The following is a 19,727-nucleotide window of genomic DNA, read 5'->3' as shown; positions in this document are numbered from 1 at the left end:
AATGCGGCAGGTTCTAGATTCCGTGAAGTGACAAAATTCGGTTGTTTGCATTTCTTATTTTTACCTCAAAAAAAAATATGTACATAAAATAATTTTTTAAACGATTTATTTACAGAATTAGTCAAAAGTCTCAATTGAGAAAAAGTAATTTTCTTCCAGTTGTCGGCTTCTCAAGTGTTCCCAAACTTATGTAAAAGTATAAAGTTGTACGGACTTATTGTTAAAGTTTATGTATAGCTTTTGGGTAAAAAAGTCAAGTGCCAATTTGATTGCGTTATTATCTGCGAAATACAATTTATTTATAGCGACCCTTATAAGTTGCGAGAGCAGCTGCACAAAAAATCTCGCTCGTGACCCTCCGTTCACGAAGATTTTCAGCACAAACCTCCATTGATTAGACACAACGGCGTCCAACATGGGCCAAGGAATCGTGATGTAGCGCGCGATTGATAAACTGGGAAAAGTGCAAGTGGAGGCTTAGATCCAAGCGAGCCTTTTGGAAGCAGATCAAAGTGCAGTTGTCCAGGGCGTTTGAATGCGTGCAATGGTCGCGCAACAGATTGCATATTAAAAACAATTTCTACACAAAACGGTCGGTGCCATGAACGTATTTCATGAATGACGCCCACGTAGTAAACGTCACGCAAGCCCAACCGAATTAGAACGGGGTTGGTCCGCCCACACGGTGAATAGTGCCGTTTGCGAGAGGCGGCGGAGCGGCAGTCTGCCACCGTTCACGAGAAAATTTGCCCTCTCTCATATTTCTCGCTGCATACGTGCGGTGCCCTGGCATTCCCGTCCTAATAGTCTTTGCAATTATCATTTTTAGCCGGCAATTAATTCCGCTCTGCAACTGCGGATGCACCGATGCCAAAACCCCGTCATAATTTGTCTCACATGTCGAATCTGGGGTGGAACAGTTGACAATCTATTACTCGGAAATGAGTTGTTACAGATTTTGACAGACAAGCCGGAATTTGTCTTCCAATATTTTAAATAACTTGTCACTGTTTGGAGCGTTTAATACGGAAAACATCACACTTGTAATTGCTTTTTGTGTTTTTGACAATGAACACAATACGATTTGCAACATATCAATGATATACGCTATCGAAAGCTCGTATTTTATTTTCGAGCACTGAAATCCAAGCCTACACACGTGCCTAATTTATTTTAGAAAACTACATAATTAAAAACAAGCACATTTGCGACACATTTCAGCAAGCAAATTAGCAGTTGTTCAATTTAATTTGTGTCCTGACCATTTTACCCGTATTGTTTTAAACCAGATACACACATAATGATTAAACATAAATATTTTCACACACATTTATAAATTAATCAAAATGATGCGAGCATTCAACAATAAATATTTTCCAGTTTATGCAAGGCAACAAATAATCACCATTATGTTGCCGTAAGTTACATAAAAATGTAAATACACAGTAAAAGGTACTTTACAGAATATTATTAAATTGCGATCAAACGACGATGTTAAGTCACATCTCTCGGCTATTTTTAAACATTTTAAATCAAAAATCTGTGGAACAATGCTGATACTTTGTTTTAAATATTCCGCTAAAATAAATTTACATTAATTGATCGTAATCTGAAATTCAAATTAAGCATTCCGTTTTATTTTTGCTTCATCGATAATAAGTCAACAAACACAATAAATAAAATTCGCCTGTTCATTTACATCTTAGTTTAAAGCTTAAATTCATACGGAAAAAATAAGAACAGTAAAATCGATTTGTACGAGGGTTTTTTTGAAAATTAATTTTATGCGCATTATTTTTCAATAAAAATATATTTTACTGGTAACACATTTTATTTCCGTAAAAGTATGTACATTTATTTTCCATTAAAATTTTATCGAATTAGTGTCAGTGTGCAGTTTTATGGATTAACCCAATTGGACGTCGAAACAAAACGGCACATTTTTAATTTTCGCGTTTGGCGTAAATATGTATAAATAGGCGTATTATGTTTTGCCGCCAAACCGATTTACGCAAACACCCTAAAAATGATTGTGATTTGAAAGCGATTCCCGGAATGTTCGTGAAGTTATCTGTGGTGTTCAAGATGCATGATTTAAGCGGTGTTAGGCGCATTGAAATTGAAATTTGTGCACAGTTATCTCTAATTTAAATAATTATATCGTGGAATGGCAGTGGGAAGCGTTTACAATTTTCTAAATTAGTTAGATAAAGTGTTGTTTAAACGGCAAATAATTAAAGGAAAACCGAACTAAGTTCATTTCTCTTGGTCTGGTAAAAAAATTGCCTGACGTGAACAGTATGCGGGGTTGCTTTTAAACCAATGAACTCTAAAAGATCGGAATAATCAATGATTCTATTCTCTATTTTACACATGAAAAATTGGAAGTTCTGGTCTATGAAATTCTGGCTAAAAGATATCTGCCAATAACAAACAGAAAGCAGCACTGCATCAACAACAACTACTAAACAAATTACGTTTTCGCGGAATAGAGTATTTTCAATAATAAATATATCAGAACTGCTTTGTCATCAAGTCTAAATTAAACTCCGCAAACATGCTGGTTGTAAAAACCCAACTGGAAATTTTGACATAAAAAGTGTGTATTTTAGTGAAATTTGCAGTGAACTAATTTAGCCCGAAGGCGAGCAAACTAAATGAAAATTTAATAATTGCAGCTATCCCTCTAATTAATATCGTGTATTGAAAATTTTAAGGGAACGTCTTTGTACCGCCTTTGAATTCAGTTCAATCGGGTATTATATTGTCATTGAACTTAAATCTTTTCCTGAATCAATACAAACGTGTCTTTCTTTTTGGGTTGAAAGCACTTATAAAGAAAATTCTATCGGTATTCTATTTTTATAAAGTTACGTATTCTGATCAGATAAACTTTGAGAAGAATTTCGTAAGCGATACACATGCAAGGAACACGATAGTTAAAAGCTCTAATGGAAAAAACAATGTGGCGTAAACATTTATCTTGGAGGTTCAATCGGTCACATCCCCGTTTTTAACATTTTATGCACGCTCTGTTTATGAAAAATAACATCGCACACAACAGTTCGCTGATTACATTCAACTTCATTATTAAATTTGATGTGATAAACAACACTAAAAAAGAAAACACAATAGGAAATTTATGCAAGTTGAATGTCAGGAATAAACGCATTGTCTTGGCTTACTGGTGGCAAGTAAAGTTCAAACAGTGACAGATGCTGACAAGCATTTAGTAGTACTTTTCATTTACTTACATTATGCAGCTTTCAAGCGCGTAAATGTAGGGCCCACGCACCATTTAATGAAAAATTAAGTCTCGAAAGTGTGAGCCAATTTACGAGATTAATTATATTTGTAATTAAAAGTATCACCGATTTGACATTATTCATTATCTCCCGTAACTCTGTAATGGGATGCAGTTTTGACAAATAGTGCAATTTTGCCCACATAAACACTTCGTCGACTATTAAGCTATATATTCCTCGTAATTATCTTTACTGTGATAACAGCGTCACAAAGTGTCGGAAATCCTGCTCCTAAATCCTTAATTTCAACCCAGCTAAAACGCTCAATTTATGAATAATCACAATCACGAGGATGTTGTACCTCCTGAGAAATATTTCTCTTGCACAACATTCAACAACTCATTCAACAAAACGTTAAGTTGAAGTTTCCCAAAAAATCAATTCAATAATAATAGTGCTCGCAACTTTAACAATCAACAACAAAACATTACTTGTAGCCGGTCCCAACTGTGATATTAAATTTTATATACATTAAAACTTCCCGAATTTGAATGACGAGAAACGTGGAAGCTCAGAAAACCGCTTGTTTGTTCTGGTGCATTTGCTGCAGTCATAACTGAACAGCAGCGTCAAACGCTTTATGCAGCCAAATTAAAATTAATGAAAAAAATACCAACATTTGATAAATCAATTACAGAAAATTTTGTTTCATTAACCACGTCAACCGAACACATCAAAACTAAATCACAAACTTCTCCCGTTCCTTCTGGTAAATTTAAGAGATGTGACAGCTCTAAATCACTTATTTGAAGCAACCTCCGACGGAACAAACTCTGTCGATTATTTTTGCGAAAATACAACAAATCGCTTTTAATTACAAACTATTTTATGCAACATCACACAAAAATTATATAATGTGGCATGATTTCGTTCAAGAAAATTGAACTTTAGGGATACCATGGTGAAAAATTGATCACAACTAAATTACTCTAAACAAACCAGAAACAAATTTGCAGTCAGTACCTCAATAGAATTACAGTGATTAATGTGTAGACAAAAACACGTAATACGTCGGCGGTTTTGGATAAAAGTAATTTGATGCTGATTATTAACTGCTATCAATCAAATAAAAGACGTAAAAAGTTTTCTTTGACCGATTGCTGCTTCCAAGTTGGAAAGCAGTTGTTTTGCGTTGGAAACATTATAACCTGCAGTTATTGTCTTTATCACTGCCTTATTTACTGACTGGTAATTATAAATTTTCTCTGCCACTTAATCTTAATCTATTTGGGAATGTGTTTGGGAAGAAACTTCTCCTATAATACGCCCCTTTATTGTTCAGCGCCGTGTTGTTGGGGCATTCGCGTATAATTTTAATTAGCAATGTATCAGGCATTTCTCAATTACATTGCCCGTAAATCATTTTAATGGAACAACTAGGATATCATCAACGATATATGAGGAAAAAAATTGTAAAACTGGTTACCAATAAATATATAAAAAGGCGACAAAAAATCCTCTCTTCGTTCAAAATAAGCCTAACCTCCGTCAGCTTAACAATATTCATTTTAATCCCTATTTTAGCTCGCACACGAACGTGACAGTGCTTTATTTATGAAATAATTAAGATCTTGAAATTCTAGAAGGGAAGTTTTAAGAAGTTAAAAAAGTAAAATGTAACCCTATTGTGTAATCCCACAGCATAAATTTGACAGTTTCTCTAATTGTTTATGGTTGTTTACCCGCGAATATTCGAGGTATTCTAATTATTTCTGTCTACTGCTTAAATTTTGCAGACAGGAAAACATCTAAGCTTAAATCTTACTAAAACTCGGCTTAGTACTAAGCCGCTCGCTTTTTTACGTTGCTCAACTACACTCCATATATATTTAATGATTATGCTCTTTCACAATCCCATCCTGTTCTTTGAACGTGGGGCCTAAAGCTCCGGATCAACATTAGTTTCGAAAACATATGCTTCGTAACCTGTTGCAGATGCTTCAATTCCATACACAAAATCCCCCAGTGACAAATCGCAAATTAAGCGAGCAAAAATTTAACCCACATATGTCTATATATAACATCCATAACAAAAACCCAACCGCTATATTACAGTTCTTCGCCGATGAAGGAAGATATTCGACGGTAACGTCATGCGATGTAATAAAACCAAGCCGGCAAAAAACGCCACAAACGGCAGATATTGTTCCCACAACATATCTAATCAAGTTAATATTAAGATGTCTCAAGCCAACAAAACAGTATTCATTCTCCCGGCGCATCCACCATTTTTCGCAATTTATACAATTAATTTACACAGTAAAATCATGCTAAATTTCAACAATATTTTTTACAATTCCATACTGTCGTGCTTTTTTTGATAGGTACTTTCACTCATAGCTCGAAAAATCGAAAAACGATCATTTTCAAATTAACTTTTTCAATATCTTTTGCGGTAGACGTTTTGGAATTGGTATCGCCGAAGTTTTGTTTGTATGGTAAGTTATAAAAAGCGGTCGTTAGAAATAGTTCTGGAGCGTAGTGCAAGTTTAAAAGTTTGCGCATACGTCTGAGGATGTGTTATTTTTTGCGCGTGTTTTGGTCCAGGTGTAAATAACTGGATTTTGGCTGTGTGAGGCAGCGAAAAGCTCGTCAGATTAAGCTAAGAGGTGTTTGCCGAATTCCCGTGATCCTTTTAATTTGGGGAAGTATTTACGGCGTAGTGCTCGCAAATGAGCGTCGCACGTGTGGTGGCCCAGAGGTGGGGTGTGTTTGCACCGGCGGAGGATGTAGAGGAGATGGTGGCGAAGACCGGAGCCTCCGGAGGGCTTTTGGCAGCGGCAGCTAGGCGTGGGGGCGAGGAAGTTTGGGGGCGGCGGCGAGAGAGACGGCGAGGAAAAGAGAGCGCGGAACATTTGCCCAGGAGCAGCTGCCCTGCCAGCGCAACCCCGTGCCCGTTCCATGTTAGTCTTGCGCCATCCTGCCTGACATGCAGTCGTAACTTGCGACTAGAACATATCACTGTGTACGTATTCGCACTGACCAGAGAATGGCATCGCACACCTGCACCTGATAAAAGCAACGGCACTCACACGACTTCACACGCCACTATCTGACACGGAAAATGACAGATTTTTAACAAAATTTTCAATAATTACGAAATGACTTGTTTTCACTATTGCACTTGTTAACTCGCACAGTAGTTTGTAAGATAATACAACGCACTGCACCATAGCACCGCACTCGAGGGGCACAACGTTACAAGGTAATTGCAATTTTTTTATTAACTTGCCTGATTGTTGCATTTTTTACGCATCCCGCCACTTTCACTATTTTTAAATTCTTTGTCTCTTTTCAGCTTTGTTGACCGCATGTTCAACACGATGTGACAAAAAATTCGATTACTTCATTCATTCTATCTCCACTTTCACAATTAGTTGATTACAAGCTTAAGCGATAAAAATGTCCCCTTTTTTTTTAACCGCTAAAACAATTTTAATTTCATTTTTCGCCATCAACCAATTTTCGCTTAATTTTTTAACACGGTTACAAAATTTATTTTTGCCACTTTTGATGTTAATGGTAACATGAAAACAAATAAAACAATTAACGATTTGTACTTAACAGTACTTAATATCCCGGCGCCTCCACCATTTTTGCACTCGTATGTCGAACTAGACTTTATAAAATAAATTTTACCAGGGTGTGTTATACAATTTAATAATAAAAAATAATAATTCATAACTGTACGTATGTTTAAAACTACACTTTGTTTATCGGGACCAAGTAATACACCAAATAATGAACTCTTAAAAATGTTTTGTTTCAAGACCTTAAGTCTTTGTATCTGCATTTCACAAAAAATAAGACAGGAGGCAAAGCATAACAAAAACAAGATTCCTTGTTAAAAAAAGATTACGGCAGGGCCTTGCTTAAAAATTTCCAATTTATTTAGAAACAACATATTGACTTTCTTATTTATTTTTTAATAATAAAATTACAAGTCCTGTCTGAAACTTATTTATAAAGAAACTGGAAATAAAAGAAAATCTAAAACGTGCTTGAAATTGTATGGGTTTAGTATTCGACGTACTACGACTTAAAAAATTGCTATTGAAATTCAAGTTGATAAGGTTTCATCTGACTGCACTTTACATAATTTCCTATGTTTACTTTACAATAATGTCAACAAAAATTGTGACGAGTTCATCTCACTAGGGCGCAAAAACGTATATTCTTGATTGGTACGTGTGCAAGTTGGAAGATTTTCTGGTAAATAGGAAATTATTTAAAAGTGGTAAATAGCGAACGCATAGAAATTTTTTGGGTCAGATTTGATATTCACGTCTGGAACTAATCTGCTAGTTCCTGTGAAGTTTGAAAGCGTATTTGTATCATTATAAAAGCTGTCATCGTGAAAAATCTTGCGTCTATACCTTCACGTCAACGAGCCTCAATTTGACGCTAGAGGTAGATTTTAAAAGTGTGATATTACGTACTCTGGTATGCAGTATTGAAAGAAATTTATCAAAGATGAAAATTTCTACTTGCCAGTAACAAATTGATTGGAGATTGTGCTTAGAGGTTGAAAATCGATTATTGTACATGTTTGTATAAGCAACAATACAACCAGGTCGCTGCTCGAGATGTGCGAGGGTGTTTAAATAATATTTTTCTCGGTAAATATCGGGAAATATCTGAATGAATTAAAAATAAATTATTATTATCGCAACAATAAAAATTTTAAATCACAGTTATTGGTTGTTGTTTTCTTTTTCACGGCTGAGGGTTATTAAAAAGTATGACCTTTTAAATCCGATAATCTAGCATGTATGTGTCTGTGCAAACGCAATCAATCATAGCTTCGTGGAAAACCCAATCAGTTTGAGCAGCTGCTATGAAGTTACGAGACCAAATAAAAAATAACAGAGAACCAGAATTCAAGGAAAATTAAACACGACAGGCCAAATAAGAGCAGCTGGTGCGTGAGATTAATTAATAAACAAAAATTTCGACCCGTCTACAAATTCTCGAACAGTGTTTGCGGTTATACCAGAAACCTGGTATAACAAAGATAATTACTTTTGCTAGAACTAGCAGAAACGTTATGGCCATCCACTTTATGGCAACTTCAATAGACTCATTTCACGGAGATCGATTGCTCAAAATATGAACAGCAAACGAAATACGAAAGGATCTAAAACTTCCTGGAACACACGTCACTGAACTTCTATTATAGCCGAGCATAGGGTTGACAGAAAAACTCGTTCCTTCTATAACAACTTCGGCAATATTTCATTACCAAATTTAACTCTCCAGACATTTAAAACCAATATCGGCTCCTTGCAGTTTTCTATTTTTACAAGAAAAAACACGGGCCTCCCACGCTCAGCTGTCAAAGGATTTAATCTTGATTAATATTTAATTCTATAAGACGGGAATTCTTTTCCGCTAGATTTATTATAAGCATTTACTGTATTTACAACATCAAAGCCAAATCGACATTGTTTTTTCTACTTGAACCATTAACCTCCCCACAAGGCAAACTTTGCCTCATAAACTTTCATTATCAAAGCGCACCAGCTGTTAGTTTGTCTTCAAATTAATTCCGCAATTTTTGGCAACTTAAACAAATTATTATAAAAGTTGTTTTCCAGATTTTGTCACTTCACGCAAAATTGTGTTACTCCCAACAATCCCGACTCTCTCAAATTACATTCGAATGCTTAAGAGTCTTGAAAATCCAATAGCCGGCCCAGAGACATTCCAGGGAGCTACCTCCGCTAATCTCCACAATTACATTATTTTAATTATTTTCGAATTGCGGGGGCAAAAATCATAACCGATTTTTAAATATGCCTTGTTCACAACGGTAGATAACGTTTTATTAACGGTACTTAACTACTATTTACATTTTAAGATGCAATAAACTCAATAAAGTGAAAACAGACCCTATCTAAAGTTCATAAAGTACTTAAAACTTTGTAAACACTTTTTACATAAAAACTTTCGCAAATAAAAAATTGTCTGAAACGGTCACAGACAAAGCAATTTTATTATAGAAAACAAACCGTGCGGAGGAAGCATTTTATATTCTTCTTCTATGAAAGATTTAGACGAAATGCATACATTATTGCAAGTTGAATAAACAAATACGCTCCTTTGAGACAACAGCTTGCGGAGAAATTGGAGCTTTAAATAATAGCTTTTTGAAAACGAACGTTTAGATCAATTTGTCAGTACTTGGGGCCTGTGGTTTGACCTGTAGCTCACCGTAGACGACATAGTTCGTGGACCGTTTGGTCTAGCGCAAGTTTGTTTAAGTTGGTGTAGCATGTGCGAGCTGTGCGTGTTTCCCCGTTTATTGTTTGTAGCAGTACAGTTATGAAGTAATTTGTAAATTGTTTTCGGAGTTGTATGTTTACAAGGCAAATCGCGCATAACGCGCGTGTGTTGGCTGGCGTTCGAACCTCTTTGGCTAATCCCGTAGAGCATCCTAGTTAATGGATTTAATGTGAATGCGGTATGCGAATGTTTGATGTCGGCGTTATCACTTCGGTTATTTCAGATGCACATAAGTTCATTAGCGACGAGCGTATTTATTTGGTGGGTCTGGTTTGGAAGCACAGCGGCGTTCGCGCTGCCTAGAACCAAAGAATACAGAGGATCAAGCGAAGTTGTCTCGGGCAAAAATGGGGCGGGAGCGGAGCCCAGCTGCGAGGAGCTGATGGCGATGTGGAGGTTTTCTAAACGTCAGTCGAGAGCCGCTGAGATTACCAATGAAATACCCATGTATAGAGACCCCTTTTCCGATAACGTTTGGGAACCTTATTACGCTACTTCCAGGAGCATGGGGGGGTAAGTGAATACAACCCTAATAAAAGCCTATACTTTATTACTTTCACGGTTTCTGCCACTTACCATTACAACAGGTTTATACGCGATTTTACGACTAGATTCAACTTATTCCACTTTTTCCTTTCATCTCGCCCTTTACGGCTTTACAACTCACTGGGACCAACAACGCAATCGATAATTGATTACGATTCCCCAAATTCCTGCAGATCATAATTTATTTAATCACACTAGTCAACACCCACATTTTATTCTTGATTTTTAATATTTTTCCAAAAACTATTCGGAGAGAAGTGAAAAACAACTATCCTCAAAGTTAAACGGCGGAAAACTGGTGTTATATTTAAGTCCATTTATATAAATAACAAGAACCTAGTTTCACACAATCTCCTTTGTCCGCCAGTAACATCATCCAGATTAGAAATATAAAACATTAAAGCGTAATTCTTTGCCACAGTGCACTGCTACAAGTAGCGACCTTTTAACGAATTTGCAACAAGTTGCTGAGAGCAACGAGTTGAAAATACTTTGCAGCCAGCTCAAAATAAATCATAAATAGACCAGTTCATGGTTCTGACAAAGTGTTCTTAGACACCTTCCCTTGTGTCCCAATGATAAATTGAAATTGTGAAGATTTTAAAAAATATTAGTCCATAATTATGGTGCTACACTACGTATTAATAGCCGATTATATTTATCTTGGTAAACAAACACACATCCCACGCTATTTGATGTTAAACTCAAATTAACCAATTAGTTTAATCGAAGGTGGCCCTAACTGTAACTACACTACAGCAAAAAATAATTATGAATTGACGCAAATTCATTCCAAAAAGATCACGTAGATGTGTGTAGTAAAATATTAAAACCGATAATCTCTCACACAAAAATGGTATTTTTCGCGTAAAACAGATTAATGGATGAAACCGCTAATAATCTGTTTAAATCACTACGTTTTACGATAAAACGTAAAAATATCGTTGACCTGAGTGACCTATTTACGGCACCAATAAGCATTTTTGATTTTGCGTCGGCTCGATTGATGCTAATAATACCAATAATTACGAGTATCTATAAAACGTGAAATGCGGTTCGAAATGAAAATCTAAACCGGATAAAATTGTCAGGATTATTAAAGCACTTAACACAAGAACACGGCCGAAAAACAAAGAAACAGTTAATTTTTATACAGAAAGTTTAAATTACAAAGGGTGTTATCTGAGCAGACTTCACTCATTTAGACATTTTGTGTGGACTTGTTTGCGTTTTCCATTAGCTTAGATAACGCTCTAACTCCACGCATTGCCAATTTGAATAATTTTACAAAATGCCGTTTGTCATTTTTCTTTATTTTTGTCTATTGCGAGTTTAATTCATCTTACTCCAGCGACATACTGGAAGCTCGTGACTCGCTGCACCTGCAATGCAGCAGCTTACGAAGGAAAGAAAGATTCTATTAAATAAATAACAAGAAAAAGTCAAATAAAGTCGGCGGTAATGTGAATGCATAAATCAAGTTAAAGTATTTTCATAAATAATAGCACGAGTGCAGAACAAAGCAAATAACAAAAGTAATTAAGCAAAAGATAGTATTTGTTTTCAGCACTTGACAGTCCATTTAAAATTAAAAATGCGTTTATATTTAAAATGTGCTTTAATGTATTTGTAAACAAACGTTAATAAAATCTTTATTAAAAATGTAATTACTTTTTGGCCCTAAATTAAGTTTATATTCGGGAACTGTTTAAAAGAATAGATGTTTATCAGAATTTCTTTACTTTTTTCTTTGGCATAACTACACTCGCTGTTATAACGATCTTCCAAAGCGCCAATCGTTGTACCTTAAAGGTTTAGTGTTGAAATGTGTTTCTGCTTTTAAAGGGATTTTATTTAAAATAAGCAGTCTTATTAAACATTTCAGATATCTGCAAAACGTGAATTTTGTGTAAACATTGAACGCTGACTGGATTTGAATAAATGGAAAAATTCTTTTCATTTGTACTTGAAACCAAGAAAATATTTTCTTTAAATACAGCCAAATCACATTTTGTTATTCTTCTATTGTGAATCCTAAAATTAAAAATAAAACAATTAATTATTTGAGCCTAACAATATTTAATATCCCGGCGCCTCCACCATTTTTGCACACGTATCTAGAACAAGACTTTATAAAATAATTTTAATACTCATATGTTTAAAATAAACAGTCTTATTAAACATTTCAGATATCTGTAAAACGTGAATTTTGTGTAAACATTGAACGCTGACTGGATTTGAATAAATGGAAAACTTCTTTTCATTTGTACTTGAAACCAAGAAAATATTTTCTTTAAATACAGCCAAATAACATTTTGTTATTCTTCTATTGTGGATCCTAAAATTAAAAATAAAACAATTAATTATTTGTACCTAACAAGATTTAATATCCCGGCGCCTCCACCATTTTTGCACACGTATCGAACAAGACTTTATAAAATAATTTTAATACTCATATGTTTAAAATAAACAGTCTTATTAAACATTTCAGATATCTGCAAAACGTGAATTTTGTGTAAACATTGAACGCTGACTGGATTTGAATAAATGGAAAAATTCTTTTCATTTGTACTTGAAACCAAGAAAATATTTTCTTTAAATACAGCCAAATAACATTTTGTTATTTTTCTATTGTGGATCCTAAAATTAAAAATAAAACAATTAATTATTTGTACCTAACAATATTTAATATCCCGGCGCCTCCACCATTTTTGCACACGTATCAAACAAGACTTTATAAAATAATTTTAATACTCATATGTTTAAAATAAACAGTCTTATTAAACATTTCAGATATCTGTAAAACGTGAATTTTGTGTAAACATTGAACGCTGACTGGATTTGAATAAATGGGAAAATTCTTTTCATTTGTACTTGAAACCAAGAAAATATTTTCTTTAAATACAGCCAAATAACATTTTGTTATTTTTCTATTGTGGATCCTAAAATTAAAAATAAAACAATTAACTATTTGCACCTAACAATATTTAATATCCCGGCGCATCCACCATTTTTGCACACGTATCTAGAACAAGACTTTATAAAATAATTTTAATACTCATATGTTTAAAATAAACAGTCTTATTAAACATTTCAGATATCTGTAAAACGTGAATTTTGTGTAAACATTGAACGCTGACTGGATTTGAATAAATGGAAAAATTCTTTTCATTTGTACTTGAAACCAAGAAAATATTTTCTTTAAATACAGCCAAATAACATTTTGTTATTCTTCTATTGTGCGTCCTAAAATTAGGTATACGTCATTAAAAATAACGTATTGTTGGCGCAATATTTAAATTAATAAAAAGCAATAATGTGAAGCTGTATTAAAAGGAAACCATACGTTTCCGCGCTTCCAACATGCAAAAATAAATCGCTGTGTTCAACAATTATTATTATTTTCCACAGATAAATTGTGGATATTTGTAACGTCGGGCAGTTTTATCGAACAATTTCATCGTAAAAATTGGAAACAACATTATGAAACAAATTCCTTCAAAATTGCTACCATACATCAAGCGTGAGTACAAGATAGTCGTGATGAAGTGCGGAATAAAAACTGCAAATTTGCATATATTAAATCGCAAATTGGTTATTTAAAAGCGGCAAAATAGAGCAATCCATTTTCGAGCAACACGAATTCGCAGCAAATCAATTTATTTATCTAGTCTAGATCGGGATATTGTTTAGTCACCATAAGTCATTTCCGAAATTTATGGTCCCCGGTCCGCTTATACCTGAGTGTTTCTCAAATTTATTATAATTCATTCTAAAGTTGGAACTTGTGGAAGTTATAGATGTAATATTCGACGGGGAGTTATTTCAATAGTTATTCAACAAGTTACCGCGCAAGTTATATATTAGCAACTTCGGCTGCTCATTTGACACAATGTTCGCAACTATTTTTAGCAACGCAAGTTTGGAATAACTCCACAAACGAACAAATACGTTTGAGCTTTTTGACGCATAGCTGCGTCCGAATAAATTTCGGAGTAAGTACGTGTCATATCCGTATCCTCGCTTCTATGCGATATAAACTGGTTTGATTCCGGTTTTGTAGAACGATCCAATAACAGATCGATGGAACCTACTCGTTTTTCGCTCTTCCCTTTACATACTCTACTTTCGAACTAACTGATACAATCTGTCAGAGGAAATATAGATCTTAAGATGAACCGGATATTAACTATCCGTGACCACTCAATACCCTATCAGTTTTAGGAAGCTTAACTTCCGGATGCTGCTCCCAGGTTTAAAGTTACTTATTGTAATTGGAGTTTACATTGATCACCATTATTTAGCGGCACACTGACACATCCACTCTATTAATGAGGCTTTTATCTCTTCTCGAATAATGGGATAATCGGGACTAATTCAAATTTCTTCAGCTTGCTTTATAAGTCAAAGGATAAAGCGGGTCTTTGCGGAGGTAATTGAGAAAAAATAAAAGGAGCGCATCGTGGTCGTTAAAGGAGACACATTTTTACCGAGAGCGCGATTTAATTAGAACGGATGGCAGAGCGATATAAACGATGTCGCAATCTTATAATGTCCTGTTTATTGATTTTAAAGAACGACACTTTAATGTTATTTCGTTAGTGGTTACATGGAAGCCATGTAATCACTCATTCCGACCTACATTTGATGAATTTTTCGAACCTCCTAATGTATTGCTTTCCCAAGCGCTGGATAAAAACTTGTGACACCCTGTCGATTAGAAGAGGTGAATAACCGCTCGTTCGCTAGATAAAACGCTTAATGGGTTTTAATAAAGGTTCGCGATTTGCATCATTGATTTTCGGTGCAGGATGCGAATGGGCCGACACAGAGGGCGGCCAATTTATGGACGCGTGGTTCACAAGGCCCCACTGCTGCGTATCCAAGATTTGGCCGAAAGAACCAGAGCCTTTGAGGAGGTAGCCAAGATGTACGGAACGGTTCAGCGGCAAACAGAACCAAGAAGACGGATAACAGCATTCAGGTTGTCAGGGGGAGGTCATCTACCTTCCCTAGGCCTTACTCCACAAAGCGGAAGTTTCCAGCATCTGAAGGTGAGTTCTGCTGATTCTCTCACGCGCCCATCCACACTCTTCTCACCCCAATCAAATTTTAACGACGCAGATGTTGTACTAATTTCGCCCGACACAGGTTCATGAACGCTAACCGCCTTATTATCCTTCCACCAAAATTTTACAATCGAAATCTATTAGTTACTCGATAGTTACTGATGTATCGGTTTTACGTCCTTTTATTCATAAATTCTGAAATGTGTGATTTTAAAAATTTTGTCGTTAATAGAGATATTAATTCCGAGTGGTGCTCCCTAAAATGGTTGCTCAACTGTCGATAATCCATATTGTCTATTATTCTGAGCCGCCATATTAATGAAATTATTTGATCTTAATGCGACAGAACGTTGCATACATTGCATGCAAATGCTTTTCATCAAAATTCAATGACCGTCGCGGCTGAAAATAGCGTTAAAATGATAGAATTTTCAGGCAGCGGTTTCGCTCGATGAAACTAAAGAATTTAATGTAATACCTGCGGCAAAATAACGCGGAGCGGATCTCGGGCATTTAGTTTATTGTTGCAGGAGCTAATTAGAACGGAACGCGCCCGAGAACTGCAGGAACAGAGGATGGCGGAAGAAGCAGCAGCTCGTGCGGCAGCTCTGAAGGAGTTGGCAGGAAGTGGAGCTCACAGGAATCAAGCGTAAGTTTGAGAATTTATGTAGTGATTGTAGGGATTATTTAAATAGCTAAATCGAAATATTCATTTTTCGCGCTTTGAACGATCCTGTTTATCCCTGCGCGCTTCAAAGATTTCCAGTGAAAAGACACGAAAATATCATCTTTAAGTCCCAACTTAAAATGTTCTTTTGAGGTTTAAAGACGAATGATCCTGAAATATGGGCTAGCAGTAAATTTAATATTTCAATAATAGCCTCCCGATCTCGGTTCACCTCAAAGGCGAACTCTCTTCAAAACTCTAACGCAAACTAACTTATCGGCTAGGAAATAAAAGTGAAACAGGGGGATCGAGAATTCCGCGGTAATAAAACTAACCCTTCAGCCCTCATTACGTCCATTGTAGAATTAATTGTTTACGTGTCGACTTTACAAACGCTCCCACTAATCTTATATAAATTTATTACACGCCAGTCAATCTCCTGAATTCCGCCGCTCTTGCGTCAGATTTAATTATTATCTTTTAATTAAATTACCAGAAGTATTTCAGTTATTGTTGAAGTCATAATACGGTCTGAATACATAAGCACGCGAGACAAGGACCCAATTTATGAGTTACCCTCGTAGCAGACATTTTTATCCCGTCCAATTTAGTCCAAATTTAGACATTGTTTATACGCAAAATAATATATCACCGAAAATCCGGCGGCGTCTGCGTTTGATGGGAGAAAAATCACATTTTCGAGTGAAAGATGATTGCAGACAAAGTAATATGAAAACACGAAACTGCCGTTTTTGTCTCACTTGTTGCCTTGCAATGTTCCATAGACAAGTGCGTGTCGCCTCATAAATTACAATCATATCTTTTCTTTTATTAAGTCGATTAGCATTTAAAGTGTTTTGAAAAACTCGTTTGAGCTAAAGGGGAAACTCGAACGTAATTCGCCATTTCCTGGTTTCCTCCTAAATATTTTAACACGATTATAGCTTCTCCTGGAAATAAACGTAATCTCTGTAAATTAATAAACAGGATTGGGTTAAATTAATTATGTGAGAGAAACTTGTACTCATCTTAGTTATTAGATGGATCGATAAGATCGCAACCCAGACGCTTTCTAATTTACTGCGGCTTTTTAATTCGATTAGATTCATACTTCAGAGGCGGTTAACGGATTTTACGAGGAGAAACACTCAGACAGGATAATTTACACAATTAAAACACTGATTAGTAGATTAGTTCAGACTGTCACTACTTATTTTCAACTGTATAACTAACTAGAAGAAGTTGCCATCTCTCAGTCCTTGATTTGTCTCGATTTTAAAATTTGTCAGGATTCGGGTTCAGGGTGCAGGCGTTGATTTATCGGATTTATCTTTGCGGAATATCGTGCTTTTGTGATGATGCGATAGGTGGTAGAGTAAAGTTGGGTCGTTCAACTGAAAACAATGCATTTTGTGTTTTGTGCTTGGTGTTTAATGAATGAATGTGTGCTGGGTTTGGCTAACAGAATTTTGTTAACAGAAACTATCGTGATATTAACTACAATTATGACATTGACGGAAGGGAGGATCAGCAGCGCGATAGCTATATGGGTCGCGGTGGAATTTTAGCTTTCCCAGATTTGTTGGCCCCATCATCCCGCCAAGACCCTGATGACACACGTTTTATCCAAGATTATGGCTATTCGAGAGATAGGCCTAGAGCCCAGAGCTCTTCACTCTTTGACACCAGTTCATTTAACGTCGTAAGTATACGAAATGAGTCGACATTTCCTATCTTCCAGCATAAAAGGGTGTGTTTAGGTAATTCAATTAAGTTTATCACGTTATGTCATTATTGGACTTAATTAGCCAGTGCAAGTCAGTTTTAATTAAAATGACGTTGTTGACGTCGCCGCCGGGGTATTAAGTATGGAAATAAATCGCGATGTCGGCGCTTTTTTAATTAATTGCTGAATCTCAAGGAGGATGTCTTGCTTGAATTACAAGTAGTTGTGTTTTTCAGGACGATTTTGACGGATTGATGCTGTAAAAGTGCGTTAGTGGTCGTCGGAAAGTCCATATTGATTTAATGTTTTATCCATCATATACTCCATACAGCTTGTATGCTTTATATTTGAGATTGAACTTTGACGTGCTATTACACATAATCGTATACAAAATATCTAGAAAGGTTTATTAGAAACTAGGTGTAAAAATTAAGACTATGGAGAGATCTGTAAAATAATGCGAAAAACTTATTGTTGAACTTTAAGATATAAATGTTTTATAGTCTTTTAGGATGTGGACTGATTTTTAAATAAATTTTTCGACAAGGCCAGGAATTTTGGATGCTATTTTGATAAAAATCTTCGTACAAGAAAAACTCATTTATTTTTCTATTATTATTATGCGATCATGTGAGGCTGGTATGATCCATAATTCAATCACGCCATAATATTACGATTGTTTTTATCATTCTTGCATCCTCTTGCTTGTAAACGCCATGACATTTGTAATTAGTACCATTTATTATCACGATGTTGGCCTGATATTTTTCATCAACGATGTTCGGTTATCCTGATTCAAATGAGTTACGTTATGAGCCCGTTATTTAAAGATATTCACATGTTGGGGATGAAAAATATGAGGTGATTTATAACACTGTCACGTCAGATACTATAATAATGCTTTTTATATTAAAAAAACAACAAAAATTGTTAGAAACAGTAGGCATTGTTGGCACAATCTTGAAACACCCAACCAGGAAGAAGGAACGGTTCGGTAATGATGCATATGACTAAGCCATATCGCGGTCATATATCAACAGTAGTTACAACCGGAAAGGCACATATCACAGAAATTCTTTTGGAAACAATCAAATAACGAAGAATATCACTGGTACGACATATCTAATGATTTGCAATTACAGGTATCATAAAAACATCAAAATGGCAGCCAAGTATTTCAAATTAAGGCCTAATAGCACTTTCAGTATTAATGTTGATATATACATATACCAAGTCTTCCCTAATATATTAGAATTAACTAGACCCGTAGTTTAAGAATGCAGCATCTGCACAGGTAAAGTTATGCAATAGTTTATCACCGCGTCTACTTACGTCAAAATTTACATCAATTATATTAATTGAAGCCAAGTACAAACACACCGGTCAAGAAATTTCGATTCACCAATAAATCCAAGTGTAAATTTTCACGTAAGAATAAGTATTGAATTGGCACTTGACGGAATGTTTAATTAAAATAATGTGATGAATTCGACAATAACAAAGTTTTATTTTTCGAATTCCAAAATATTCTGATACGTCTATTTAAACTACTTCTAATTATTTAAAGTGCAATTTAAATGTTTAGAATTAGTCGGGCTGATCTGCAGTGACAATAAATTTTCGTCAATTTCATCCAAAAAAAATTAAATCAAACTAAATTCAAACAGAAAGACGTTTTTATGTTGGAAAAACCAAGGGCCAACGTTTTGCCAACATAAATGCCCTCTTTAACTAATTGTAAGTAGGTGTATGTATTTTTAATAGCAGCATTTTGAACATTGTCATCAGTGCATGTTTGTATCTGTATTATGCTGTAATGCCCTTTTGTCTCCAATCATATCTAACTCTCAATCCATTATGTATTCTGTGATGTAAGAAATACTGACAATACTAGCAAACACCTTGTGTGGGGTCTGAATATCAATTCATTACCACCCATAATAGTAGCAAATTATTTTATATGTAATATTTGTATGTAACTATACGTATCTATAAGCAGAATAAATTATATTAGCAAGCATCAAACTTGCGTTTTTTTCCCTCATAATCCTACTTAAATTACCCAAACTTCCAAATTTCCGCCGCTAAGTTTCTTGTCAACTTTGTTATCAAACCAACTTATTTTATAA

At 35.2% G+C, this 19,727-nt stretch overlaps 1 protein-coding gene across 2 annotated transcripts; it reads left to right on the top strand.

The window, feature by feature from the left end:
• Positions 1-6,163: 6,163 nt before the first annotated feature.
• LOC103314950 (uncharacterized protein) lies at positions 6,164-19,623 on the top strand. 2 transcript variants are annotated; one of them, XM_008202304.3, is made up of 6 exons: positions 6,164-6,270; positions 9,814-10,103; positions 14,947-15,190; positions 15,736-15,854; positions 17,352-17,574; positions 17,835-19,623. In XM_008202304.3, exons 2-6 carry the CDS (start codon positions 9,814-9,816, stop codon positions 17,859-17,861), a joined length of 903 nt encoding a protein of 300 aa, XP_008200526.1. In that variant the 5' UTR covers positions 6,164-6,270; the 3' UTR covers positions 17,862-19,623. The 2 variants fall into 2 exon arrangements, with proteins under 2 accessions (XP_008200526.1, XP_008200525.1); XM_008202303.3 differs by having other exon boundaries at positions 6,194-6,510.
• The last annotated feature ends 104 nt before the right edge of the window (positions 19,624-19,727 follow it).

The sequence above is a fragment of the Tribolium castaneum genome, chromosome 10 (assembly GCF_031307605.1).
Source record: "Tribolium castaneum strain GA2 chromosome 10, icTriCast1.1, whole genome shotgun sequence".
Taxonomy (NCBI): domain Eukaryota; kingdom Metazoa; phylum Arthropoda; class Insecta; order Coleoptera; family Tenebrionidae; genus Tribolium; species Tribolium castaneum.
Note: the sequence above shows the minus strand (reverse complement) of the source record. Positions and strands in the feature narration are given on the sequence as shown.